This window comes from Rhipicephalus sanguineus, chromosome 4 (assembly GCF_013339695.2).
Source record: "Rhipicephalus sanguineus isolate Rsan-2018 chromosome 4, BIME_Rsan_1.4, whole genome shotgun sequence".
NCBI lineage: Eukaryota > Metazoa > Arthropoda > Arachnida > Ixodida > Ixodidae > Rhipicephalus > Rhipicephalus sanguineus.
This window is the reverse complement of record NC_051179.1, coordinates 130500663-130528465: the sequence shown is the minus strand read 5'-3', so window position 1 is coordinate 130528465 and position 27803 is coordinate 130500663. Positions and strand designations below refer to the sequence as shown.

Below are 27803 nucleotides of genomic sequence, written 5' to 3'. Positions count from 1 at the left end.
CACCAGTGCTCCTAGCGTCCATGCCTCCGAGCGGTCGCTACACGATGAGCTTGGCTGAGTGGTCCGTTGCCGATGCATAAAATGCCCATCCACGGTTCCAAGGAGCCAGCAGATGATGTGATTCGTTGTTTGCGACGAAGCACATTGCGGCTTCTTCGCTTTTGCATGTCCGCTAGCACGATGCTATGCAAGCTTCAGATTCGTCTCGTACATCAGCGCCGTGAGCAGAGTGAGTGGCGCCATGAGGCCTAGCCACGACTTCGAGCAGTAAGCTCAGTCGTAGTGTGCGTGGCCGCTGTGCCCGATGTTTCATTGCATGTCATGCTTGATCGCGAGTACAAAGACTCGTCCCACGATGGTCTTCGTCACCCGGTCCGAATTGCTGATAGGCATAACCTCTAACCACGTGTGCCACGAGTCATAGAGTTGGTCAGAGACGCGTGTCTGCGATGTTCGCGATGAGTGTGGCGCACTATCGTAACCTGATGATTGAGCTTTCGCTTGCAGCTACCAAACGAAAGCATAATTATATTCTAAATGATCGTCAACCCGTGAACACAGAACGAGTGCGAACGCGTGACTAAGTTGCGTGATTTTCGGCGGCCGTGACCTCACCACCCGCAAGAAGTAGACGACGCTTTCCCGAGCGAGGATCGAAAGAAACAACATGAAAGAAACACTTTCATGTTGCTATCTCATAAGAATATGCTTAGGGATCCTCTTCAACTTTTGTTTGTTATTTCTAGAGCTGTGCAAATAGCAAAATTTTGGGTGCGAAGCGAATTCGAATATTGAAGTGCGAGTGCGAATCGAATCGAATATTTTTCGTATATTTCTCAAATATTTCAAAAATATTTTTCGAATACTTCGAAGCGAAATTGCAGAAAAAAAGTTAGAGAGGATTCCTAAGCATATTCTTATGAGATATCAACATGAAAGTGTTTCTTTTCGCTAGGCTGATGAAGGACTGGTCGGATGGTGTTTCATAGTTGTCTTATCAAGACTGGGGCAATGTAGAGGCCGAATTGTATTTATGTTGTGGCGAGGCAATTGGTACTGTTTAACGGTTGCGCTCTCCAGCGGCTCCTAGTGGGTCGTCCTCTTCTAAACGCCGCTCGCGCTCGGAGCCCGTGTTTCGGCCTTGACTGTCGCCATAGCTCATTGTCGCCGAGTGCTGTCCAATAAACAGCTTAACAAATTGGTGGAGAGTGCTCTGATCCCATTCGATGCCCCTGGAGCTTCGTTCCCGTACTCTGCCGCCTACCATGCCTCAAGACGCCGCTCAGCAAACGCCGCCTCCCACACCGACCACATGTCCCGGTGTCCCACGCATCCGCGATCCACCTATCTTCACTGGCGCCGATGGCACCGACGTGGAGGACTGGCTCGCAATTTACGAGTGCATGAGCGTACCCAACAAATGGGACGAAGCAGGCAAGTTGAGCAACTTGGTCTTCTACCTCGCGGGAGTAGCAAGCTTGTGGTACAACAACCACGCGTCCGATTTTGCGACTTGGTCGGATTTCAAGACTGCCGTCATCAACATTTTTGGCCGCCCTGCAGTTCGTAAGCTGCAAGCAGAACAGCGCTTACGCGAACGAGCTCAGCAGGCCGGTGAATCTTTCACCAGTTATATCGAAGACGTCCTGGACTTGTGTAAGAAAGCCAACGGCACCATGTCCGAGTCTGACAAGGTCCGGAACATTATGAAGGGCATTGACGACGATGCCTTCACCATGTTGCTCGCCAAAAACCCTTCCACCGTGGCCGAGGTCATAACACTGTGCCAGAGCTACGAGGAGCTCCGCCGGCAACGTTCGATGACCCGTCGCTCTCCATCACGCGACGAAGAGCTTGCTGGCTTGGCGGCCATACCTGACCAGGCCACGCTGCTGGCAGAAGTGAAGGCATTCGTTCGCGAGGAAATCGCACGCCAGTTCTCTCTCCTGGCCTTCGCCCACCCGCCGCACGTTCAACAGTCGTCGACGACCCTTCTTCCTCCCCTCCGACGAGCAATTGAGCAGGAAATTGCCGAGGTAATGCCTGAGTACCACCAGCAACCTCCGACTCCTGCGCCACAGAGTTACGCTCAAGTTGTCGCCAGGACAAACCAGGCAATCCCTGCGGCTGCTCCATTGAGTTACGCCGAAGCCGCCGCTAGACCTCCGTCCTTCGAAGCGAGCGTGCCGGCTCCGTATGCTGCCGTCATCCCTAGGCCCCGACTGCACCCCACCATGCAGTCGTTTCAGCAGCCGCCCCGTCAATCGCATCCTGCGACATGGGCGGGACCTGCCCCGGCGAACTGATGGCACACACCCGACAATCGGCCCATCTGCTTTGCATGCGGTTATGCCGGTCACGTGGCGCGTTACTGTCATCGCGTGCAGCCGCCTCGAGTCGCGTCACCCACCACCAGCCAGTCCAGCCGTGCATTCTACGAGCCGCCTATGTCACCGACGTCACGCCCGGCTCCATCCACTCGCCGCTCTCCGTCTCCACGACGTCGCTCACTGTCACCCATGCGGCCACGTTCTGTCGCACGAGAGCAGGAAAACTAGTCGTCGCAGTCCACGAGGCAAGGGCTGCGACGCTATCGAACTGTAAAAGCCCTCAGCGAAGTCCATCGAATGTCATAGATGTGTTTGTGGACGGTGTTCGCGCATCTGCCCTTATCGACACTGGAGCCGCCGTATCCGTTATGGACGCAAAACTTAGCCGCTTACTCCGAAAAGTGACGACGCCACTTTCTGGGATGTCCCTCCGTACCGCCAGTTCCCAGAGTATTAGGCCTACAGCAGTATGCACTTCTCGCGTCGTCATTCAGGACGTTCTGTACGATGTCGAGTTCATCATAATTGCTGCATGCTCCCACGACGTCATCCTGGGATGGCATTTTCTTTCCCGCCACGACGCCATAATTCACTGCGCACCAGCCGCCCTCGAACTCTCACCGTTCTCACATTTGACGCCGGCAGACAGTCCATCGGCATTCACCAAGATCCTCGTCAAAGATGATACCAAAGTTCCCCCAAACTCGTCGACGGCCGTGCCAGTTTACTGCGCCGGTCTCTGCGACACCATTGCACTCCTTTCGCCATCTGACCGCGTTTGCACTAGGAAAGGGTTGCTGGTACCTTTCGCGACCGTGAAAGTCACTCGGGTAGCACCGCTATTTTTGTTACCAACCCATCCCCGCACATTGTTACGTTGGTGCGAGGGGAATGTCTCGGCAGAGTGGAGCCCCTCGAAGACGCACAAGTTCTGGACGCACCCGATGACTCGCACTGCACCAGTTCCCGCACCATCAGTGCCGTTTCCACGTCTGATTCATCATCCGCGGATGTATTTGGTCCCGCCATTGCTGACAACCTTACGTCGGTCCAGCGTTCCCAGCTTCTGTGCCTGTTGGAAGAATTTCGTTCTTCTTTCGATGTCGGGCAAATTTCTCTCGGCCGCACGTCAGCTGTCACGCATCGCATCGACACTGGCGCCCAACCACCACTGCGGCAATGTCCATATCGCGTGTCTCCCACAGAACGTCGGGTCATTAATGAGCAAGTCGACGATATGCTTCGACGCGACGTTATTCGACCCTCGGACAGCCCATGGGCGTCTCCTGTTGTTCTCGTTGCCAAGAAGGACGGTTCTGTGCGGTTCTGTGTGGACTACCGAAGGCTCAACAAGATCACTCGGAAGGATGTTTATCCGCTGCCGCGAATCGACGACGCGATTGACAGCCTCCAAGGAGCAGAATACTTTTCATCTCTCGATTTGCGCTCGGGGTACTGGCAAGTACCCATGGCTGATGATGCTCGACCGAAGACTGCCTTTGTCACGCCCGACGGCTTGTACGAGTTCAACGTCATGCCGTTTGGTCTGTGTAATGCGCCCGCGACCTTCGAGCGCATGATGGACACCGTTCTGCGCAACTTGAAATGGCACACGTGCTTGTGTTACCTGGACGACGTCGTCGTTTTTGCTCCGGACTTCTCCACGCATCTTCAACGTCTGCGGCATGTTCTGACGTGTTTGAGCAACGCCAGCCTCCAACTGAATCTGAAGAAGTGCCGATTTGCAGCACGGCAGCTGACAATTCTAGGCTACGTCGTGTCCAAGGACGGAATCCTCCCCGATCCGGCCAAGCTTCGGGCCGTGGCCGAGTTTCCCAAACCTACGTCCGTCAAAGAACTGCGCAGTTTCGTCGGACTGTGCTCATATTTTCGACGTTTCATACGCAACTTTGCCACCATCATATCGCCGCTGACGAAGCTCCTTGGGAGTAACGGGCCCCTACATTCGTGGTCGTCCGAATGTGACGACGCGTTCGCCAAGCTCCGTCGTTTATTGACGTCTCCTCCTATACTACGTCACTACGACCCTACGGCCCCAACGGAGGTACACACGGACGCGAGCGGTGTAGGCCTCGGCGCTGTTCTTGCGCAGCGCAAACCAGGGTTCCCCGAATATGTCGTAGCATACGCAAGTCGTACGCTTACTAGAGCCGAGACCAATTACACCGTCACGGAAAAAGAGTGCCTGGCGATCATCTGGGCTCTTACAAAATTTCGACCTTATTTGTATGGTCGCCCATTTGATGTCGTCACCGATCATCATGCACTATGCTGGCTGTCGTCATTGAAGGATCCCTCAGGCCATCTCGCCCGCTGGGCACTTCGCCTGCAAGACTACGACATCCGCGTGCTGTACCGCAACGGACGCCAGCATGCTGACGCCGACGCCCTCTCGCGCTCCCCCTTGCCTGACGACAACGCCTCCTGTTCAGTATCTGACATTGCTGCTATCGATGTTCACACCATCACTACCGAGCAGCGCAAGAATAAATGGATTGCCTCGCTGATAGACTTGCTCACTGATCCGTCGGCAACACCAATCACTCGCGCGTTGCGTCGTCAAGCCCACCATTTCGCCGTTCGTGACGACCTACTGCACCGACGCAATTACAACGCCGACGGCCGCCAGTGGCTACTTGTAATACCCCGAAGTCTGCGTGCTGAAATATGCGAGTCCTTCCACTCTGATCCGCAATGCGCGCACTCTGGGGTATCCAAAACTTACCAGCGCATTCGACAACGATACTTCTGGCGAGGGATGTACCGCTACGTGCAGAAATTCGTCCGCTCCTGCCTCGATTGCCAACGCCGAAAACCTTCAATGCACGTGTCACCAGTCGGTCTACAACCATTACCTTGCCCTAACCGTCCGTCTGGGCGCGTGGGCATCGATTTGTATGGACCACTTCCTCTGACGTCGGCTGGTAACCATTGGGCCATCGTCGCTGTCGACCATCTAACGCGATACGCCGAAACCGCCGCCCTCCCAGCGGCTACAGCGCGCGATGTTGCCTCCTTCCTGCTACACCGATTCATGCTGCGTCACGGTCCACCCCAGGAGCTTCTCAGCAATCGAGGCCGTGTCTTCTTGTCGGAGGTCGTCGAAGCCATTCTCAAAGAGTGCCATGCTGTTCACCACAAAACTACTGCTTACCACCCGCAGACGAATGGCCTAACCGAACGCTTTAACCGCACGCTCGGCGACATGCTCTCAATGTACGTCGCCGCCGATCACACATATTGGGATGCCATTCTGCCCTTCGTCACCTACGCCTATAATACCGCCCCTCAAAGCACTACTGGTTTTTCACCCTTCTTCCTGTTGTACGGAAGGCACCTGTCGCACACTATTGACACGATACTACCCTACAAGCCATCCGGCTTGTAGGGTAGTATCCATCTGATTGTGCGCCAATTTCTGACACAGCCAGGCTTGCTGAAGAGTGTCGCACACTATTGACACGATACTACCCTACAAGCCATCCGGCTTGTAGGGTAGTATCCATCTGATTGTGCGCCAATTTCTGACACAGCCAGGCTTGCTGAAGAGTGTCGCGAGCTTGCAAAGTCCTTTACAACGCACGAACAAGAGCGGCAGAAGAGCCTTCGCGGTGGCACCACCACTTTTGAGTCCACGTTCCTCCCCGGAGCGCTCGTATGGCTCTCGGTCCCTACCACTACAACTGGTCTCTGAGCGTCAAAACTACTGCCAAAATACGAAGGCCCCTACCGGGTCGTCGAGCGAACATCCCCGGTCAACTACCTGATCGAGCCCGTCGAACCAGCTTCGGACATGCGCCGTCGAGGGCGCGACATAGTCAACGTGGAGCGCCTCAAGGCCTACTATGACCCACTCATAGTGACGAGCTGTTAGGTCGCCGGACGGCTCCCCTTTTCGTACCCGGGGTAATTGTGGCGAGGCAATTGGTACTGTTTAACGGTTGCGCTCTCCAGCGGCTCCTAGTGGGTCGTCCTCTTCTAAACGCCGCTCGCGCTCGGAGCCCGCGTTTTTGCCTTGACTGTCGCCATAGCTCATTGTCGCCGAGTGCTGTCCAATAAACAGCTTAACAATGTATATGATTTGGTGCAACCAAAGTGTTGCCGACAACACTTTACACGTGATGGGCAAAGATGTCATTTCCTCAGCCTCTCCTCCTCTTTCAACTTCTGTGGAAGCCCACCTGATGTGGCGGACAAGGGTGTGCTCCCTTCAAGTCCAGAGTTCCAAATCTGCCTCGTAGACGTCGATATATAAGAACATCTGAAATTTTTGATGCTACAACGCTTCGGCGTCCGATTTTTCGGACATCCTGCCCAAATTTCAGGTCCAAAACGTCATTAATTGAGCCCCCACCTCTGCCACATCTTTCATCTCCATGTTGGAATCAGTGTTTTCTTGAATTAATACACTTGTGACCGTAGGAAAGCTTGAAAGGCAGCTTTGCCGCAATGCACGGTGTGATGAGGTGAAGCATATTGAAAATCTAGGTACCACTTCCAATCGGACGTTGACCGTCTCTTGGCTAAGTTCGACCGTAACGGTGCTTGAAAGGCAGCTTTGCTGCAATACGAGAGTGTAATGAGGTGAAGCATGTTAAAAAATTGGCCGCGTATCTGCGTGCTCCGCTGCAAATGCCGTCTAAAGACGATAGAGGAGGCGCTGCGTGAGATATAGACGCCATCTGGCAATATGTCGGGAAGCATGAGCTTGTGCAGAGGGTTTCCTTCCTCCGTGGCAGAGGGCGTTCGTCGGCGCGCATAGCATGGCATTTTCAGCGCAGCTTAAGAAACTAGGGTCTTTAGAATTATGTATCTATGTATTTTCTATTAAAGGAACACACCACCTAATACTTACCTAGTGATGTTACGCCTCAGATATGCGTAATATTTACTTTTTGATCGACAACGTTCACAAGTATGAACAGCTTCGCCAGTTCAAAATGGGTGGGCGGTAAGCAAGTGGTTCAACTTTGGCCAGGTGGCTGAATTGGGTGACAGACAGACAGACAGACAGACAGACAGACAGACAGACAGACAGACAGACAGACAGACCGACTAATTTGTGCGTTTAAGTTCCCCAAGAAAGACTATCATCTTTAAAATTTGAAGGGGTCACTTTCAATCAGACATTGACTGTGTCTTGGCCAAGTTCAGCCGTAAAGCAGCTTGAAAGGCAGCTTTGCCGCAATACGAGAGTGTGATGAGGTGAAGCATATTGAAAATCTGAAGGGGTCATTTTCAATCTGACGTTGACTGTATTTGTTTTGGGGAAGTTCGAATAGTTTGAATAGTAAAATTCCAGTGCGAATCAAATCGAATAGCAAACACTATTCGAAAAATATTCAAAATTTCGAATATTTGCCCACCCCTAGTTATTTCGCTTCAAAGTATTAGAAAAATATTCAAGAATATTAGAAAATTATTTAATTCGACTCGCACTCACATCTTATTATTCGAATTCGCTTCGCGCCCAGAATATTGCTATCTGCACAGCTCTTATTATAACTTTGATGAGCAGCAACAGGCAGAGAATGCCGCAGATAATGGCGCTGGTACTCGTCCAAGTTCAACGAATAAACCGACCCGAGCACTTCTTCTTTTTCTCCGAATATGTATGCACACAAACACTGTAGGCAAAGACAAGAACACTCAACAAAGTGGCCGACTCACTTGTATCTGCGGGCAATGTAGTAGAACACGGGATTTCCGGCACGTGAGGTGCCCGCCTGGTAGAAGATGTTGAGTGACTTGATGGACTTGAACTCGTCCTTCTCGTGCATGTTGTGCTTGGACATGATCTCCTCGAACTTGGTGCTCGTCATGTCCATGCTGCTCCACCTGCCAAGGACGTTTGCAGTGCCCCGGTTAGTACTTTACACCCCTCTCATTACCAGATTCACATTTTTAGTAAGTTTACTTGTTTTGTATTTTAAGTTCATCTGCACAACGAAAAGGCCATGAAGGCTTGTGAATAATACACTTAATTGGTTTGTAGCCTCCGTATGTGCCTCACCCCTTGTCCATCACCCGATTATGCTGTTCTACGCTTTGTCATGTTTCCGTGTACTCAACTAGCCCACAAGCAAGTTGCAGTGGATACACATAAAAAAAGCAGCATCACAGTTTCCTTTGTTGTCGATAGCGCTTGTTAATTTTTAGCCTTTCTTGTTTTCCACAATTTTCACTACTGCTTTTAGAAGTGACACACAGACACAGTGTTGTGACACAGGGTCACAAACAAAATGCTGACGTACTGGGCTTGTCTTAGCGATAAACATAAAGTTGGAATGGTGTCTGCAGGTTGGCAATGAACATTATGAGTGGAAGGTGGTACACAAGCACACACCAAGCCCACACAGGTGATTCCACTTGCTGACCTATCGGTTCGAGCATAGTGAAGCCTTCATCTCAGCACCAGAGTAATTTACTTAAAATAATACTGCTTATTAAAGTGTGGCATCACTTAAGAGTGTGGATGCATGTTTGCCCAACAATTCACATTACAGAAGATTTGGAGATTGCATCAACTGCATCAAGCATTTAATAGAAATGCTATGTCTTCAAAGGGTTCTTTTTGAATCAAAAGAGCGCACAAGCCAAGTAAGATTCAAGCAAAGAGAAACGAGTGACTCACTGCGAGTCCATGGGCTTGTGCTCGGGTGGCCCCAGGTAGGCCAACAGGGTGGCCATCTTGTCGAAGGGGCGCCTCCCGACCGCCTTGTGGTCTCGCGAGCTCGACAGGTAGTCGCCGATCTTCTCCTGGTGGTTCCACAGCAGCCGGTGCAAGGCGTGCACGTTGGCGTCGCTCACAAACGACATGCTGTGGCTGCCGGGCTCCACCGACTCGCAGTCGGACGTGATCTGCATCACCCATCTGCAGCAACGGCACGTGCCCTGGTAAGCACTGCCCCCCACAGTTGCCTTCAGCACAAGGACGGGCAAAGGAGCTACGAATGGATAGCATCCACGGAGGCAGAAGAGCACAGAGAGAAGGGAAAGTGTTGACACGGTCAAACCCTGTTAACAATGAAGTTGCAGCTTTAGAAGGTACTCGAAAATCACAAACGACGAAGACGAAAGAAACACAGACAACAGGACTTGTTTCCTTCGTCTTCGTCATTTGCACTTTTCAAGTACCCTCTAAAGATTTTCAAATACCCTAAATCAAGGTATTGTTGAAGTTGCATCCTCTACAGAAACGCCTTCATCACAGCTGACGTTTGTTACAGATGATATTCTTTACATGCTGACATCAGAGAAAAAACATTTTAAATGCACTTCATTATCAGCTAATTCATTGTACGAGTCCATTTTATGAGCTATGACTGTTCTTGAATCCACTCAAGGTCTCCTTCTTTATGTGGGTTCTTTGCGTATCACATATCATTTGGTTGGGTTACTGCTGCTATATTTCAGTGGTGTTCAAGTGTACACACCTTCACGCACCAGGGAACAAAGTTTTGCTGACAACTAGCGCTTTCTGCCATCCCCGCCGATGCTCTCACATGTATGCCGAATACGCTTCACTGACTGTCTAGGCCTAACAGACGCATGCTGGCTATCCGCGAACAACTCGACAGCCGAAGGTGCTCCTGACCTGCGACCAGCTTCGAAATTGGCCCGTAAGAAGTCATTGAAGGGTAGCATGTGCTGCTCCTTGCTGAACTCCACGTGGTTGGCGATGTTCTGCAGGATCTTGGACATGAGCATCAGGCCCCTCTTGACACGTGACGATGGCTGCCGGTCCACTATGCCCATCTCGTAAGGGGACACTGCAAGACATGGGAGAACACATGTTAAAGAGACACTAAAGGCAAATAACAATTTATATCAGAGTAAAAGCTCAATGTATGACGTCTAAAACGGCAATATTATCAACAGCAGTACCCTACTTGCCGAGAAATTAAGCTAAATGTATCACACGATGAGCGCCACGAGTGGGACATTTTGGAAGTGATCCCGATGACGTAAGAGAGTCCAACTACAATTAATCACTCATAATCAAACCAGCTGCAATAAAAAACACCTTTTGTGCATCAAGAGACGTAATAAAGTGCTGCTTGTTCGTTTCTGTGTGATTCGTGGAAGAAAGAACCTCTTTGGCGTTGCCATGGGGAATGGCGCGCGTGGTTCAAAAGTTCTGTTTTCGCCGAACTGCGCTTTGCCCGGCGCCCTGCTTCACTCACGCGTGTCGCGTGTCACGTGTCTCAGTGGTAGTTTCGGTATCGCGTACTGCCACGTGTGTTTTGTAGCTCGAGAAAATAGCTCTGACTGAAAGTGCGACAAAATGCCGCATGCACATGATGTTGCCGGATGCCCGAATGGTGCACGCCGCCAGTGCATGCCGCCGCACATAAGGCGGGCTACACTGGGCACGGCAACAGTGACGTGAGAAAGACCGCATTCAGGCGGGTGATTTCAAGTGCGCTAACGCGATGCGGACCACTAAAACGTGATTTTATTTCAAAATAAGCACTTCCTTGGCACAAAAGTAGCACTACGATGTTTATGGACCGCTATTTCAACAATCAACGTCTACTTAATATTTACCTTCGATGTCCCTTTAAACAACACCTCGCAACTTCTCTAAGCTCGCAGGAATAAAGCATACACTTCATAAGACAGACAACTCCACATACCCTGCGTGTAACACAAGACTGCAAATGTATTGTTGTTCATGTCATTTTTGTAGATACTGCAGTAACAGAACATTCTTGCTGTAAAAGCAATTTGCGTTCATTTTCAATAAACGAATTTGCAAGTCTGTACACATCTGTCACCTTTCTTACACTGTGTGCCATCTTGTCATGCAGTTTGTAGCTATGTAGCAACGAAAAAATTTATTTTCGGGTCTGCGAGAAAATGTGGATGTCTTGCCTTTATTCTACAACACTTCTAAAACCACTGCACTAGAATGCTTGGCAGCTGTGGTTTATGTGAACAACTTCAGGACCAGCACAAGACAGGCATGGGCACCTTACCAGTTCAGTGAAACAGTTCCGGTTGTTCACAAAGAATCTCTAGAAATGTTCGAAGCTCAGGACTTACACATCACCCCACGGTAAAATTTGTGAACAGCAATGAGTTTCCAGTGCTCTGTGCATTCCAGAATTTTCCCTTCATCAGCAGTTGAGGCAAAACAGAGACAAGAGAGGAGGTGCACTCACCGATGGCCGGGTTGATGAATCGCAGAAAGATGACAGTGCCCACAGCGCTGATGTTGTGTGGAAAGTTGGGGAAGCGCTTGTTGAGCACCTGGTACAGGCAGTGGCACATGCTGCGCAGCTGGGGAGGAAACCTGCATGCACCGACAGCCACTCATTTGGGACCCGCTGCAAAAGCTTGGTGCTGCTACGAGACTGTAATGTCCTCAATTGCTGGCCATGGGCACCATTCACTGGCCAGTGCCACTGACATTAGCTTCTAGGGCTACGAAGAGAAGACAACACCAAGCACTATATGCACGTATGCTTCATCATTCACCGGATGCAGCAGAAAACTTTCAGATTACAGATGCCCTTGCCTCGTGATAGGAAATTCAAGATGTCACAGCTGATGTTTATCATGTCCACCTGCGGTTAGACTAAGGGCAGGTGCGCTGTGCACATTCAACCCCCTTTTCAAAGCAATGATTTAGCCTGGCTCAATTTCGGTTCTGCTCACTAGGCCGTGTGCTCTGGCACTGCTGTTGCATGCAGAATGCTCCAGCATGCGGTGCCCACGTTGGCCATGTTTCAATGGGGCTGAAGTGCTTGCCAACTTAGATTCAGTTGCATATCAATGAAACCCAGATTCCTCCACAGCTCCCCCACTAAAATGTCTTCAATGTAAAGACGCATGAATTGTTTTGTACTGTATTACAAAAATAGCTCAAAAAGACAACAATAGTAAGCAGGATGAGTGCTGGCTAACGAATGACTGTCCTGTACTGCAGCATTTACAGTGGCCATGCAAATGATAACACAGCAGAGACAGGTAAGCTTAGGTCTGAAGACAGACTGAGATTACAGTCAAACCCCGCTACAACCAAATTGACGGTGCTCGGAAAAATGTTCGTTGAAGCGAACATTTCGTTGTAGTGAAATCGAAAAAAATATGGCTGATCTGAGCTGGTAGAACAGTGAAACTTTTATTTCCAATATTCAAAAAAAGTCTGCTGCTTCCTTTGCATCCCCAGCAGCGTCACGACGCGATTCTCCTATATGCATAGCGACCCCACGTTGAAAAGCACGCAGAAACAACGGCTTCTGCGAACGAATCAAACAAGCACGGGCGCGCAACACGAACTGCACAGTTGCACCAACACGCTAACACTAGCTATTCGCCGACAACGGCAACATGCAGGCGTGCTGTCGCAGAGCGATGACTTACGCCTTATTCTATGCTATTCTTATCTACCACTCGCGGCTGGCTGATCCCGTTAACGCGGACGAATTGTTGCTCCAACCACCGATCGCACTGGCCAAGCGCGAAAAGTACGAAAAGCATTGGCATTGGAAAAGGCGCCATTCCGCGATTGCACCCCAGAAGGGCTGCTCGCGTTGATAACGCGGATGTGGTGGATGTACCGTCACTCTGACCACTAGCGAAGCGCGAAAAGCACGAAAAGTATTGGAAAGGCACCGGAAAAGCTATCGTTTCGTGATTGCACCCCAGTGTCGACAACTGAGCTTTGGCTTCGGATTGTCTGCGACTCAGAAGCAACTCAAGCCAGTTGCGAAAGCAGGGCAGTCTGATCACCATCGCTATCAAGCAATGGCGGCCCCCATGCTCAGTCAACAGCGGCGGTTTCTGGTGGTTCCAACACGCGATTCAGACTTTGAATTCGTATTTTTATGTTCTAAAATGCATCAAAATGTCCGAGATTGCGTTTATTGCACGGTAAATTATAAATTTTTGAGCCCCGAATGGCATCGTCAAATTTCGTTGAAGCGAAACGGCAGCAGAAAAAGTGTTCGTTGTGGCGAGCATATTTATGCATTGACTCCTATGGACTGTTGACGGGGAACCGAGAATTTTTCGTTGTACCGGAAATTTCGTTGAAGCGGAGTTCGTTGTAGCGGAGTTAACGGACAAAAAGGAAAGAGCTGCACACGTGGCTCTGTAACCTAGTCACTACAGGAACACTGAAAGATTATGTCAATGCCCTTTTGCTTTATTTCCTGTCAAAATAGTTATGATGTCTCAAGTTCTCTCAACACATTAAAATTAAGTGCTATGGTACATATACGTACGCACCTACGTTTCTTTGATGTTTCATATGCTCTGGTGCACTCAATTCATGTGAACAACACTGATATCCACACGTCTGTGGTGCCAAGAAAACTAAGACGAGCTGAAGGGCAGAATAACATTAGATTAACAGATTAGATCAGGAAATTTATTAGCACAGAGCAGGTTAAACTGGCCCAAGGAAGGAGTGCTTAACGACATTCCTGCTGCAGTGGTTTTGTACAAATTGGCTAATAGTACTCACTATAAGGCACAGCCCAACTCTTACAGCAGGCTCTTTGTGAAAGCATTTCAGACTATAGGCTGCTTCTGAATTGGTGTTTAACATGGAACAATAAAATTACTCACACATATCAGCAGGGTCAATTGGTAAGTGTGAACTACGTATGAATGAGCGTGAATTAAAAAATGGGTTAATAGTATTGATAAATTGGCTCTCGCACTTATAACAAGGATGGCAACGACTCGACATCGGCCCTTTCAGGGTCCCTCCGTTTTTTTCTTTTTATGCTTTACTAAAGCGGTACGCCGGCTATCACTTGGGCATCGCGCACGGGCATGCAGCGGCTAGTTTCAGTTTCATCCTCTGGGCTTGCAGCCTCAAAACTGATGATTGTCTGGTTTAGATTCTCTCAAAGGGAGACCACTTTGTTACTCTCTCGTTTATTGCTCCCCGGGCTGCGATTACGCCCGTTTCCGTGCAGGCACTGACTTACACAAACAATGCTGTTGTGGTTACGTTTCCTGTTTTGGGGACTCAAAAAATTGCAACGCATCAGTTTTTAACAGCCGTATAAGCCTTTGTATAGAATTTATCTCGCTGTTATTCATGAATAAGCTATGTGTATGTAACAGCACAAATGATTTTTTTGTCACCATATGGTGACCCTAAAAAAATTATGACAATTTTTGTCTGAAATAGATTCGTCTGAAGAATTTCAATCGGCAATAAAAAAACTTTACCCTCGGGGGTCGCAAATGGTGAAAAAAGTCGACTCTCAAAGGGTTAAAAAGAGAGGAAGAAAGTGATGAGGGCATCTTGTAGAATGCGGTGTACACTTGCAACACTGTCCACATAGAAGACTCATTTCTCCCAATATGTCACCCAACATTAATTAATTGACTGATTGAATGAATGATTAATTTGCATGATACACACTTCAGAAGTGACTCTAGAGATTTGAGAGTGGATGCGCGGGGTTATTTGTGATCACATGAGGCTCTCTAACCTGCACCTCAGTAGTGCCGCCTCACACAAGCACTCAACCTCACTCGGAATGCAGTTGCTGTGGCTGGGAATCAAAATCGCAACCCTGCACTTGACAGCAGAATGCTATCGCCAACAATCTGACTGCAGTGACGTACCTGTCCGAGGAGGAGATGACGGCGTTGAAGACCTTCTGCGTCAGTTGAAGCAGAGAGCGTCGGTTCTCCTCGACGTCCTCGTGGTCGTCCACTCGTGCCGGGTCCACCTCATAGCTTGGTCCGTCGGCCAGCAGCAGCAAGGGCTGCACCAGGGGCTCCAGCAGGCTGTGTAGGTACGAGGCCCCGTAGATCTTGAAGCAGAACGCCATGATTTTGCTGCCCAGGCTGTTGCCCCGGAACAGCGTCTGCATGCAGTCCGACAGCTCCACCTGCATCACAAGAAAGCAAATGGGACGGGGCCATCAGAGAACGGATACAATCATAAGCGCAGAATATGGCGGCGGATTCCTAAAAATCATCATCATCATAATCCTGACTATGCCCACTGCAGGGCAAAGGCCTCTCGCATGTTCCGCCAATCAACCCGGTCCTGTGCTTGCTGCCGCCACGTTGTACCCGCAAAGTCCTTAATCTCAAATTGCCCACCTAGCTTTCTGTATCCCCCTCACGCGTTTGCCTTCTCTTGGAATCCAGTCAGTTACTCTTAATGACCAGCGGTTATGTTGCCTACACGCTACATGCCCTGCCCACGCCCATTTCTTCTTGATTTCGACTAAGATGTCCTTAATACCCGTTTGTTCCCTGACACTCTGCTATCTTCTTGTCTTTGAAGTCTTCTGGTTACATGTGGAGTAATGCAGAACATAGAGATGTGTTTTCTTGTTTTCTTTAGGGGTGTGCGAATATTCGAAATTTGGAATATTTTTCGAATAGTGTTTGCTATTCGATTCGATTCGCACTGCAATTTCACTATTCGAACTATTCGAACTTCCCAAAAGCAAATACAGTCAACGTCCGACTGAAAGTGCCCCCTTCAAATTTTCAATAAGGTTCACCTCATTACACTCTCGTATTGCAGCAAAGCTGCTTTTCGGGCTCCGTTACGGTCGAACTTAGCCAAGACAGTCAACGTCCGATTAGAAGTGGTCCCGAGATTTTCAATATGCTTCGCCTCATCACACCCCCGCATTGCGGCAAAGCTGCCTTTCAAGCTCCGTTACGGTCGAACTTTGTCAAGACACAGTCAACGTCCGATTAGAAGTGGTCCCGAGATTTTCAATATGCTTCGCTTCATCACACCCCCGCATTGCAGCAAAGCTGTCTTTCAAGCTCCGCTACAGTCGCAAGTGTATTAACTCAAGAAAACGCTGATTTCAACATGGAGATGAAAGATGTGGCAGAGGTGGGGGCTCAATTAACACTGTTTTGGACCTAAAATTTGGGCAGGAGGTCCGAAAAATCGGACGCCGAAGCTTTTTAGCATCCAAAATTTCAGATGTTATTATATATTATAGGGTTTTGCGGCTATAGCTAGCCCTGAACCCTTTAGAGATGAGGCCGAGACCCAAAGAGACACATCTTTACTGGTCCAAGCCTCGGCTGCAACTGCCCGCTGCCAGCAGCTGCCGCGTGACACGAGCACACACGCGATCGTCGTCACCTTCTACGCGCTCACAGCCGCCGAGCGCCCCCATACTGCCCCCTTCCCTCGGAAAGAAGTGAGCGAAAAGGACGCGAACTTCCCAACGGTAGCCCGCGCAAGTGTCATGGCTATCCTTGGCCACAGCGGACTGTGCATGGCACACAGGACCACCTGCCAGCACTGTCCGTCCACAACTCCTTGTAGAAACTCATGGGCTGTCGGATGTCATAACTGCTGACTTGTGCAGCGGTTGTGCCGCTGACTTGTGCAGGCTCACCGGACTCGCTCAGGTTGACGACCACGTTCATCCGCGAGAGCCCGGTGCAGCACCACACCCACCGAGCTAACGGGCACAGAGTAGTCACGGTAGACCTGCAGGCGCTGAGGTTGTTGCTTGGTGCTGGTGCCGTTGTCGCAGATGTTTCGCTGTCTCGCTCGCTGTGCCGTGTTTTTCCGTTGTAGCCGCCAGGACCAGTCACGTCGGGGTGGCAGCCAGTCCTCCAGGTGGTAGTCGTTAAATGCTGGCGACCTCTGTTTCTTGAGCTCGTTCTGCCCGTCCGTCTTGTCTTCAGCGTCCGACGCTTTGTCGCCGCTATCTGCGTCCTTCGTGTCGGTGTCTTTGTAATTGTCGTCAGTGTCCCTGTCGTTGCCGGTGTCGTCACTTTCACGGTTGGCCTCGCGAGCGTTGGCGTCGTCCTTATCGTCTTCGTTCTTGCCGGCGACCGTTCGCTTCCTCGGCTCCGTCTCCGCGCCCGACGCGTTTGTCCCACCTGGCCGTTTGTCCCTGTGTTCGTTCTGCTGCTGTTTCGTCCGCTTATTTGTCTTGTCTTCCTTCACGACCGCAGCCTGATCATCCCGGGACTCTTCAACCTTTCTGTCACCAGGCTGTGACTCCCCGACCTGCTCGTCGTAGTGCTGAGACACGCCAATTTCTTCTTCACCGTCCTGGCAGTCACCATCTGCGTCGCGAACGATCATCTCGTCAACGTCCGTGTATTCCTCGTCGCTTACGTTCTCCGCAGCCTCCAACATCACCGCGCCATTCACCGTGGCCTTTCTTTTTCTGTTCCTTTTTCTTCTTCCTTTTCTTCACGGCTGCCGCATTGTAATCCCGGGACTTTTTGACCTCCGTTTCAAGGTCGTCGCAGTCACCGGCCGTGTCCCCAGAAAGCGTGTCGTCCAACACCGTGTTCGCATCGCCGTACCGGGGCTCTGCACCGTCGTTGGCGGACGATGCGTTGCCGGCGCGGCGCTTGTCGTCCGGCGGTGCTGGCCCGCCGCACAAGCTCGCACAAGCTTCGACGCCGACCTCGTCAGCGCACGCGTCGTCGGCGCTTTCGTTGTCGGCCTTAAGTGCCGCATCGCCACACGAGCGCGCCAGAGCCTCCTTGACCTGCACGGGCAGCGGGACGCCGAAGTAAGCACCGAGGTGCTCCAGGGCGATGATGGCATGCCGCTGCTCGTCGGGGGTCATTTTCCCGGAAAGGCAGAGGCACACGAGGGTCTCGACCGGCTGATGTAGGAGGACCAGGTCGTAGACCCCGTAGGCGGCCATGTCCAGGAACGCCCGTTTCAGCGCCCATAGCTCCGCAAAGGCGATATCGCGGTGCAGGGGGCCGAAATCAGCAGCTGCTGGGATCCGGCGGGCGATGATCGGGCAGAACATGGCTGGGCGGGGTCCTCCCGTTGGGCGCCAGATGTAGGGTTTTGTGGCTATAGCTAGCCCTGAACCCTTTAGAGATGAGGCCGAGACCCAAAGAGACACATCTTTACTGGTCCAAGCCTCGGCCGCAACTGCCCGCTGCCAGCAGCTGCCGCGTGACACGAGCGCACATGCGATCCTCGTCGCCTTCTACGCGCTCACAGCCGCCGAGCGCCCCCATAATATTGATGTCTACGAGGCAGATTTGGGACTCCGGACTTGAAGGGAGCACACCCTTGTCCGCCACATCAGTTGGGCTTCCACAGAAGTTGAAAGAGGAGGAGAGGCTGAGGAAATGGCATCTTTGCCTACCACATGTAAAGTGTTGTCGGCAACACTTTGGTTGCACCAAATCATGTACGTAAATACAATTCAGCCTCTACATTGCACTTCAACCTAGCGAAAAAAAACACTTTCATGTTGCTGTCTCATAAGAATATGCTTAGGAATCCTCTCCAACTTATTTTCTGCAATTTCACTTCGAAGTATTCGAAAAACATTCGAGAAATATTCCAGAAATATTCGAAAAATATTCGATTCGATTCGCACTCACACTTCAATATTCGAATTCGCTTCGCATCCAAAACTTTGCTACCGTATTTACTCGCATAATGATCGCACTTTTTTTTTTTTTAAATTGACGCAAATTTCGGGGTGCGATCATTACGCGGGGTAAATTTTCCGTGAAATATTTTGAGCCCCGAAAACGCAAACAAGTCGCGTATCGGAATTCTTACGATAGCTATCATGAACATAACCTAAAATAAAAGTAGAGTAAGGCTTACCTTTGTAATAAACGCACACATTACGCAGGAACTACATGCATTACATATTGCCCTTTATTTTTTTCATTCACTGACCCCCTAACTTTCATTCAGAGTTTGAAGCGTCAGTGTCGTCGCCGCTCGATTCCCTGTCGCAACCGGCAGGAGGTTATCTGCCGTTCCGTCGAGCGCGTTAGTTTTGCTCTTGCCAGTTTTGGTTTCGCGGAAAGCCCGGCGCGTGCTGTCGGTAGCCATGAGCTTCTCACGCTGATTTTTCCAATACCTAATTCTGATTTCGTCGACGCCGAAATGCCTGCCGGCAGCGCGGTTGCCGTGCTCGAGCGCGTAATCAACCGCCTTCAGCTTAAACGCGGCAGTGAAACTCGCGTATCGCCCCATCGTGAACCGGCACTCAAACAAGCCCACGATCGAGGTGCATCTCGACAACGTTTCCTCTTGCTGTCATGAAACGTTTAAGAAAAGCCGCAGCGCCTCACATCGCTGCTTCGCAAGGAGAACGGCTACCTCACACGACGATGTTGACATTGCAGCAAGCTACCACAAATGCAGCAAGCTACCACCGAAACGTCAAAACGAACCGTCCATCAAAATTAACGACAAAATACGGCCGCTGCCTTGCTCTCCACGTGAGATGGGGCTGTAAAGAAGGTAGTCTATAACTTGCATTCCTTGAAGTACACGCCGATTGGAAGCATCAAGAGCAAATTGCAACCGAAACGAAGATCAGGGATGCTGCCATGTTGCCGGAAATCGTCACACCCACTTCCGGGCGACAAGCGATTTTTTCCGGTTTCCCCAAAACCTGCGACTGCGATGGATGGCCCTCCGCGACAGCAAATCCTCGTCTCCGTCGCTCGAAAATCGCGTGCATGCGGTTGGGCATGCGGTTGGCCCTTAAAAAACAAACATGGCGGATGGCGGAGCTAAGCAAACGCGTTTTTTCTCGTAAGTCATGGAGGTCGTCAGTGCGTCATGCGCGTCATAACAGTTTCTTCCATCGAAATAATGAATTATTTCGTTTAAATCGGTAAATTTGCGGCAAAAGCATAGCCATGTTTAAAGGACAGAAACAGAGATGGGCGCGTTCAGCTGCGACAGACGTAGAAACACATGGCGGGCATGTGGTGAAAACTACGGCATTTGTCTTTACTGCTATTCTAATACGGCACGCTTCCGCCAAGGGTGGGCAAAAATTAGGAATCTGTTTGGTGCGTGCAGTTCACTTGGTGAGTCTTGAAGAGTTATTTATGTAACGTTCGACAGATGGTAAACATGATGATCATCAGCTAGACTTGGCACACTGCATATCGCTGCGGCAAGTTCGGGGTGCGATCATTATGCGGGGGAAAAAAAAAATCGAATTTTGACGACAAAATTTAGGGGTGCGATCATTGCGCGAGTGCGATCATTATGCGAGTAAATACGGTATTCGCACAGCTCTAGTTTTCTTACAATTGAAAAGTTTTCCAGGAATCACTAAAGGGATGCTGAAACAGTTTTGACAATTTTGTAGAAACACCGGTAGAGCAAGTCCTTAGGATTGTTAGCAGACCAATTTAGGCTCTCTGCAAGAACTGTGTAATTTATTACAAGGCATTAAATCAGCGAATCACTACAGATCACAGCAGCTCAGACAAACAAGTTTTCAACCACCCACTTCTTCCATGGCGTGAAACGGTGACATGCAATGTAATAACGGTGTTCGATCTGATTGAATATCCAATGCATGTCATTGATCATTTTTCTAACCTACCGTATTTACTCGCATAATTTGCGCACTTTTTTTCGCGAATTTGAAGCTCCGAAAAGGGGGTGCGCAAATTACGCGGAGATTTCGCGAGCACATCTGAAATAACGCACAATATATAGTCCTAACACGCGCGATATAATACATTAAAGAAGAAAATAAATTATAGCGCAAACGAAGGGTTTTTAACAGAATTAGCACGTACTTTAACCAGCCAGATTCGGTCATGCACGGTCCAGTCAGAATCACTGGTTGAAAAGTCCGACTGAGAATCATCGCCGCGGCCGCTCTCACCGCCCTCCCAAAGCGCGTCGTCCTTGGTTCCGTCGAGTGCGTTGAGGCGTCTTCTTGAAGCTCTTCGCGACAATGCTGGGAGTAACGAGATGCCACGGCACGCGGCGATACCGGTGGGCCTAAGCTCTCGCACATATCTGAAAAGGTATTCTTCAACGGCAGGAAACTTTCCACGCTTCAGTCCTCCTCGGAACGGTCTCCTTCCCGGTCTTGTATTAAAAAGCGAACTCTTCTGCGGCACGGTTCCCGTTTCCTTAGGCAAATTCTATAACAGTGAGCTTGAATTTTGCCGAATAGTTATTGCGGCCCAGCGCAAGAGAACAGTGAAAACGCAACTGGCTGATCGCGAAACCTAAACTTCCGAAATCAACGAAGGCTGCGTCGCAGCGCGGACGCAGAGGAGGAGGGTCAGCAAGGGGAAATGTTGGCGCGACTGGCCCTCGCACGCCTCCGATGCAGAAAGTAGTCCGTGCCGTGTCGCGTGCATGCATTCTCACGGCGGGAGAACACTCGAACAGTTCCGACAACCCGTGAACAGATTTGGGTGTTCGGGTACGGTTGGTACGCTCTCGGCGGTTTCCGGAGAATAGAACGAAGTAATCGGAAGAAGGGACTTCGCACTCGCAGCAAGACTGCGCTCACCTGCTCGGTGAGGGCCGCGGGGGCGCGGCCGTTCAAAGTTTCCCCGTGCGCGCGCGCCGGCGAGCTGGCTCGAGCGGGGCGGGGAGTGCAAAATATGCGAGTAAATATTTTTTTTAGCAAAGCTGGCTAAATATTAGGGGTGCGCAAATTATACGAGGGCGCAAATTATGCGGGTAAATACGGTAATTGTGAACAAACGCTGTTTGTAATAGCTGAAACACTATAATATCTCCCAAATGCTGAGAAGTAGGGTAACATCATATCACTCTTAGTAGCCTTGATACAAGGTGTGTCACTTATCTTATGGTGCGAATGATTTGATAATGCTGTAGCGTAAACGCTCCCTAAATTTCGAAAAACCATTTCATGGTCCGTTTAGGACTTATAGGCAGGAGGACTGCCAAGTCCTATTTATCGGCTGTTGACAATGCTGCAAACTGTACACAAGACGAAATGTTAAATTTTACCGTGCCTCTTCTAAGCCGTGTACCCATCACAATCGTTGTGAAGCCATTCCAGTACGTATGATGACACAATGGCAGCAGCGTTTCCTTCACATCAACACAGCTACAGCCAAAACATCATATAGACTTTTGCGAAATTGCAGTTTAATTCTTACGCCTTATCTTATCACCGTGAACCCATCATTTTGATACCAACTTTATTTACTTCTCCTGATACAGCTATGGTCATTACTGTGATTATTCTTGCGTTTGTCAATACTACAAAAATGATTGCACTGCTGCTGTTTATGCGAGTTGTTTCGCAGGTGCCTCAAACATATATTTACTGCTTTCCCTCAAGCATAGAATGTGAAAAAGAAAATTTTTGTATGAAGAAAAAAAAGAAAAGAACAGAAACATTCAGGTCGCATCATTGGGCAGTTGCTCAAGATGGCAAACACAGTAGAAGCTCGTTATAACGAAGCGGGATATAATGAACTAATGGATATAATGAAGCAATCGTAATTCCCATAGACGCCCATGTATTTAAAACCTCGTTTTAACGAAGCTAAAATTTCCTCGCAATAGATATAACGAACCTTTTTTTTCCCCATCGAGCATTTCTTGATCATTTTGGTAGCCGGCAAGTCAATGTCTTATAGCGCACGACGGTTTACGTCCCATCACGGATGCGGGAATTCAAAACTCGCGCCTCGCGCTCCCGACGAGCCGCCTGCCAACACGCGTGAGGGTGCGCATCTGCCTGCCTCCCCTTTCCACTGAAACTCGTGGACCCAACCGCGCACGTCACCCGGCCTCCCCTCTCCCGCGGAACTCGTGGACCCGCCCGCTCTCCTGTTGCGCGCGTGGACCACGTGGACGGTGACGCGGCGACCGCGGGCCTTCTTGTTGTTGCTTGTCATTCGCTGCGTGTGTATCAGAACAGCGTCTCTCTCGGTTCCCGCCACTAGACAGGAGATGGACGACGGCAACGGCAAACGAAAGCGGAAAACGATTACAATCGAGCAGAAGGCGGCTATGTTGAAAGCCGTTGAGCCCGGCGTCAAGAAGAAAGTTGCCCAAGATTTCGGCGTAGCGTTGAGCACGGTACCGCAAGCGTGTAATCGACCGAATTCTACTGAATATGAGCATGAAGCACGAGACTACGATCGACCTCTACATGGTGATCGAGATGCTACAGGCTGCTTGGATGTCTGTAACAGCAAGCACGATTGCCAACTGCTTCCGGCATGCCTCATTTGGCGGCAAGAGCGGCGGTGACAGCGAAGATATCGGTGCTGCTGCTAATGAGGGTGCCGCGGGTGACCGAGACCTGGCGTCGTGGGACGCTCTCCTTGACACCGGAGTTGTGCCCGACTGTGACACCTTCTGCACGTACGTCAGTGCCGATGCTGACGCGGTGACATCCGAAGAGCTGACAGAGGCTGAAATTGTGCGCGCGGTGACAGGGGTGGTGAATGACGACAGTGACGAATGTGTCGACGACAGCCCGGAGTTGGCGAACCCGATGTTCCGACGTCCGCGCAAGCGCTGGATGCGGCAGACCTGCTGCGCCGCTTCTTCGGCACTCACGATGACGGCGAGGACGGACTCGACATAGCGGCAGCGGCCGAAAAAGCCATCATTCGTCTGAGGAAGACACGGCAGAAGTCTATTAAGGACTATTTTTCTGCTATGTGAGCCGCCAGCTGGTGTGCCGAGTTTGGCGTGAATAAAGTAGCAGTTCTTTGCTGTTCTTTTTTTTTCTTTTGCTAGTTTTTCTCCATGCGACGGCCGTTTTTCGTTTGCGTGGCGGGCTGCTGTGGGATTTGGTGGTGAGTACATCCTCTCTTGCGTGCTAATTGTCGGTAGAAATGGATATTGGCTATAACGAACTGATGGTTATAACGAAGTAATTACGACTCCCTCTTCAACTTCGTTATAATGAGGTTTTACTGTAAACAGGGCAGAGCCTGCAGGGTGTGTCTCACCTCTTTGTAGAACATGTTCCACAGCAGTGGTGACAACAGGTGCTTAGCGTCAAACAGCGTCACAAACACACGGGCCAGTTCATCCTGCAACAAGAGAAGAGGAACTATTGTTCAAAGTGCACTCCCTGTGACCAGACTCCAATGTTCAGCGGAGTCCGCAAGGCCTTCCTTAAAACATGTTACATTTCCGTAAACACGCTATCAAAAAAGAGTGTGGGGAGTTCAGGTTCATCTGTACAAACATCTCATGTGCATATCAATACATTGATTGTGTAATGCAGCTCTTAAAAGCTCCTCAATTCATGCATCTAGGCGTCTTCAACAACTGCTTCAAATGTACACTTGAAAGAACAGGTACATTCAATTCGCCAACACTGCTGCAAGCCAGTAATTTTCAGTCTCGTGGATAACACAGTATCCCCTGCAAATCATACTCATACACTCGGTCAGTCATTTACATTTTTTAGGATAGTCACGTACAGGGGTTCTCAAACTGATTTCCACGAAGAGTGTTTTAGGAATCCACGAGTAATCAGAACAAATGCTAGCCAATTCCGTTTCACCCCGCTTAACACGATCTGCTAATTTAGAGAAGGGAATATGCATTGCATTTTGGATTTAAGAAAGCCATCTCACGCCACATCGGTGCACTGGGCATTTGTTAGCAACGAGAGAATCATGTGGCAGCTGCTTTAGGACTCATGTCTATTATGAGGAGCAAAGTGAACAGCAGCGTAGACTGACCATCTGCGGGGTGATGACCACACTAGCCAGGGCCATGGCGATGGGCAGCTCGCCCTTGTCGCCAATCATGGTGACCAGCTGGACCAGCTGCTCGAACCGATCGGCCAGCACTGTCTCGGCTAGCATGTCGAACTCGGTGCCTTGTTGCAGGATCTTGGTGAGCACCTCCATGAAGGCTGCTCGTGTCTGCAAGTCCTTGTGGTAGCCCAGGCCTGCAGGCAAGCCCATCACCTCGTCTAGGTTAACAAGCTACATCCACCCAATCAAACCATTGCGTATTGCCGTATATCAACTGAATCGCCACGTGCAGTCGAGTTTCCACAATTTCAAGTCGAAGCGGTTTGAAAATTTGCACAGGTGAAACAGATTCCAAAGCGGAAGGCAACATCAGGCTAGCTTTTCAGGAGACGGAGCTTAACAGCAATGACAGCAGCAACGCATGTAGTGATATGGGGTGTGACATGGCGAAGGGTTTTTCAGAGAAACTAGAAACGAGGAATGCAACTTTGATAGAGCCAATAAATTGCTCACAAGTGATGCTTTGGATGCTTTTGTTTTGATGTGTTCAAAAGTTTAGTCTGCATTTTGCAAAGAGCATGTAATATTTTGCTTCACAAAAGTTGCACCGTTCCATTGCTCTGAATTCAAACAATATTTTGTGCATTGTTAGCACGGACAGTGCATTCTTACATCTATTCTGTGTGAGAAAGGCTGGTAAAGCCCTTATTATGATGTTAAGCTACAGGAGGCTATCTCTGGACCAAATTTTCAGTTTAAATGAACAATCAGTTTAGCCAGATGAATCCCATGCATTCCTGGCACATTTATTCAAACAAACACTTTGTACAGCGGTTGTGGAATGAAATGCGAGGTCAAAACTTTTAATATGACCACCGCCATGCGCAACTGTCCAAGAAAACTATGTCATGTCACTATGAATCTGGCCACCCGTGGGCATGTTGATGTGAGTGTATGAACCGGTATTATAGCAATGTGACAACTGAAGACGGTGGAAATGAAAGTATCTGCATTACTTAGCCCTAAATTGGCATATTTTGCTCCATGAGCACTGTACACTACAAAGTGCTGTCCTTCCGTGCAATGGCATGAGAGGGAAGAAGCCGACAGTGCAATCAGACTCATTCCTAACTCACCAATAGAGTGCATCAGGCCAGAGTCAATGTTGGCACTGAGCAGGTTGGACATGGCCTGGATGGTGCAGGTGCGCAGTTCGCCCAATTTGGACGACTGGAGCCGGTGGCGGCCCACGTCCTTCTCGTCGGGTGCTGCTTCGCTGCACTCGTTCAGCAGGTTCATGAAGAGTGAGAAGTACCTGCAAAGTGGATGTCCCGTCTTCATCTCGTCCTTTGTATTCGTTTTAGTGCTGCCGTTTTACGTCATTATGAGCCCAAATGAACTCACCCACCTATCTGTTATTCTACCTGCAAAGGGCCCAGAGAGAGAAAGAGGCAGGAGCCCACTTAATTTTGCGACACCCTGCACACGATACCAAGCTCGGCACATAAGTGGCAAGAATCAGAGGAAGAGCCTGCATTTCTTTGCAGCATGAGGGCAACACAAATTCAGCATGGACATAGAGAACTCAGTCACATGAGCACTGTACGCGTTGCCTTGCCACACATAGTGCTCCGGCAACCTTCCCTGTTTGAATATTTCTCATCACTTCAAGGTCCCATCTTGCCCTGAACTACTCTCTTGTTTGGAAATCACGCAAATGCAGCTTTTAAAGAGTTCGTTCCTTGGCTTGGCTTGCTCTGTGGCAGTTAGCAGCTGTCAGACTGATTGGTTAGCTAGATTAAAGTGGCAAGTTGGCCTTGTTGGTACATAATTCTGACACACTGCAGTGCAAAAAAAAAAAAAGACCGCGCTGACGGAACACGAACGACGACGACGACGAGCGCTGAACTTGCAACAGCTTTTGTTGGAAAAAACTGCACATATCGCTATGCTGTCCAACACAGACGTCAACTACACATGCGTAGGTACGCCATCTCTTTATCTGTAAGTTGTACGAATGGCACGCATGTGTAGTTGATGACGTCTGTGCCGGACAGCATAGAGATATGTGCGATTTGTTTTCTAATAAAAGTTGTTGCAAGTTCAGTGCTCATCGTCGTCGTTTGTGTTCTGTCAGTGTGTTTTTTTGCGCTGCAGTGTGTCAGAATTGGCTAGCTAGTATCAGTTTTGAATACATAGGTGCCAGCAACTAAGCAAAATTGAAATACTTTTGTTATTCCTGTTACTCCTACACAGCTAAATTACTTTACAGTCACAAAGCTGGAGTCCGTTTTATCGCGCAACATGCTGCATTCCTTCCAAAAATTCCGTCATCCTTATCATTAAGTCTATGGGGCCAGTGGTGGCACCACGGAGCCGTCTGAATGATCAGACATGTCCAACTACTGGAGGCTGGGTTGTGGGTCAGATTACAAGACATGCACTCGTTAGACATGTCAAGCAGGTTCATTAATCTGAAGTACGAGGTGAGAAGCTACTAACACAGAAACAGCAGCCCTGGGGCCAGCAGATGTCAACCAGACTTCATGCTCCAATGATGACAATGTTTTCTTGAATCTTTTTCATTACACGTGCATCAATCAGTTGCAGCTGAAATAAATGTTCAGCACAGTTACTGGTTTCTTTCTGTAATGGTTCCCAATGGCAGTGTAACTGCAAACAAATGTGGATAAAGTACACTTCCACAAAATTCAGCTTCTGTCATGCTTATTAAAAAGTTGCTTCATGCATTTCATTTAGAGCTGTGCGAATAGCAAAATTTTGGGTGCGAAGCGAATTCGAATAATAAAGATTGAGTGCGAATCGAATCGAATAATTTCGAATAATTTTCGAATATTTCTCAAACATTTTTCGAATAATTCGAAGTGAAATTGCAGAAAAAGTTGCAGAGAATCCCTAAGTATGTTCTTGTGAGATAGCAACATGAAAGTGTTTCTTTTCGCTAGGTTGATGAAGCGCTGGCGGGGTGGTGTTTCATAGTTTTCT

At 49.5% G+C, this 27803-nt stretch overlaps 1 protein-coding gene across 1 annotated transcript in view; it reads right to left on the bottom strand.

The window, feature by feature from the left end:
* LOC119390700 (neurofibromin) overlaps nt 1-27803 on the bottom strand; it is a 171247-nt gene that overhangs the window by 75496 nt on the left and 67948 nt on the right. The window contains exons 21-28 of the mRNA XM_049415148.1: nt 25934-26112; nt 24780-24991; nt 24036-24119; nt 14949-15217; nt 11519-11649; nt 9949-10123; nt 8986-9225; nt 8022-8189 (exon numbers count right to left, since the gene is read on the bottom strand). Coding sequence (XP_049271105.1) covers nt 8022-8189; nt 8986-9225; nt 9949-10123; nt 11519-11649; nt 14949-15217; nt 24036-24119; nt 24780-24991; nt 25934-26112 — 1458 coding nt within the window. The remainder of the gene's footprint in view (nt 1-8021; nt 8190-8985; nt 9226-9948; nt 10124-11518; nt 11650-14948; nt 15218-24035; nt 24120-24779; nt 24992-25933; nt 26113-27803) is intronic.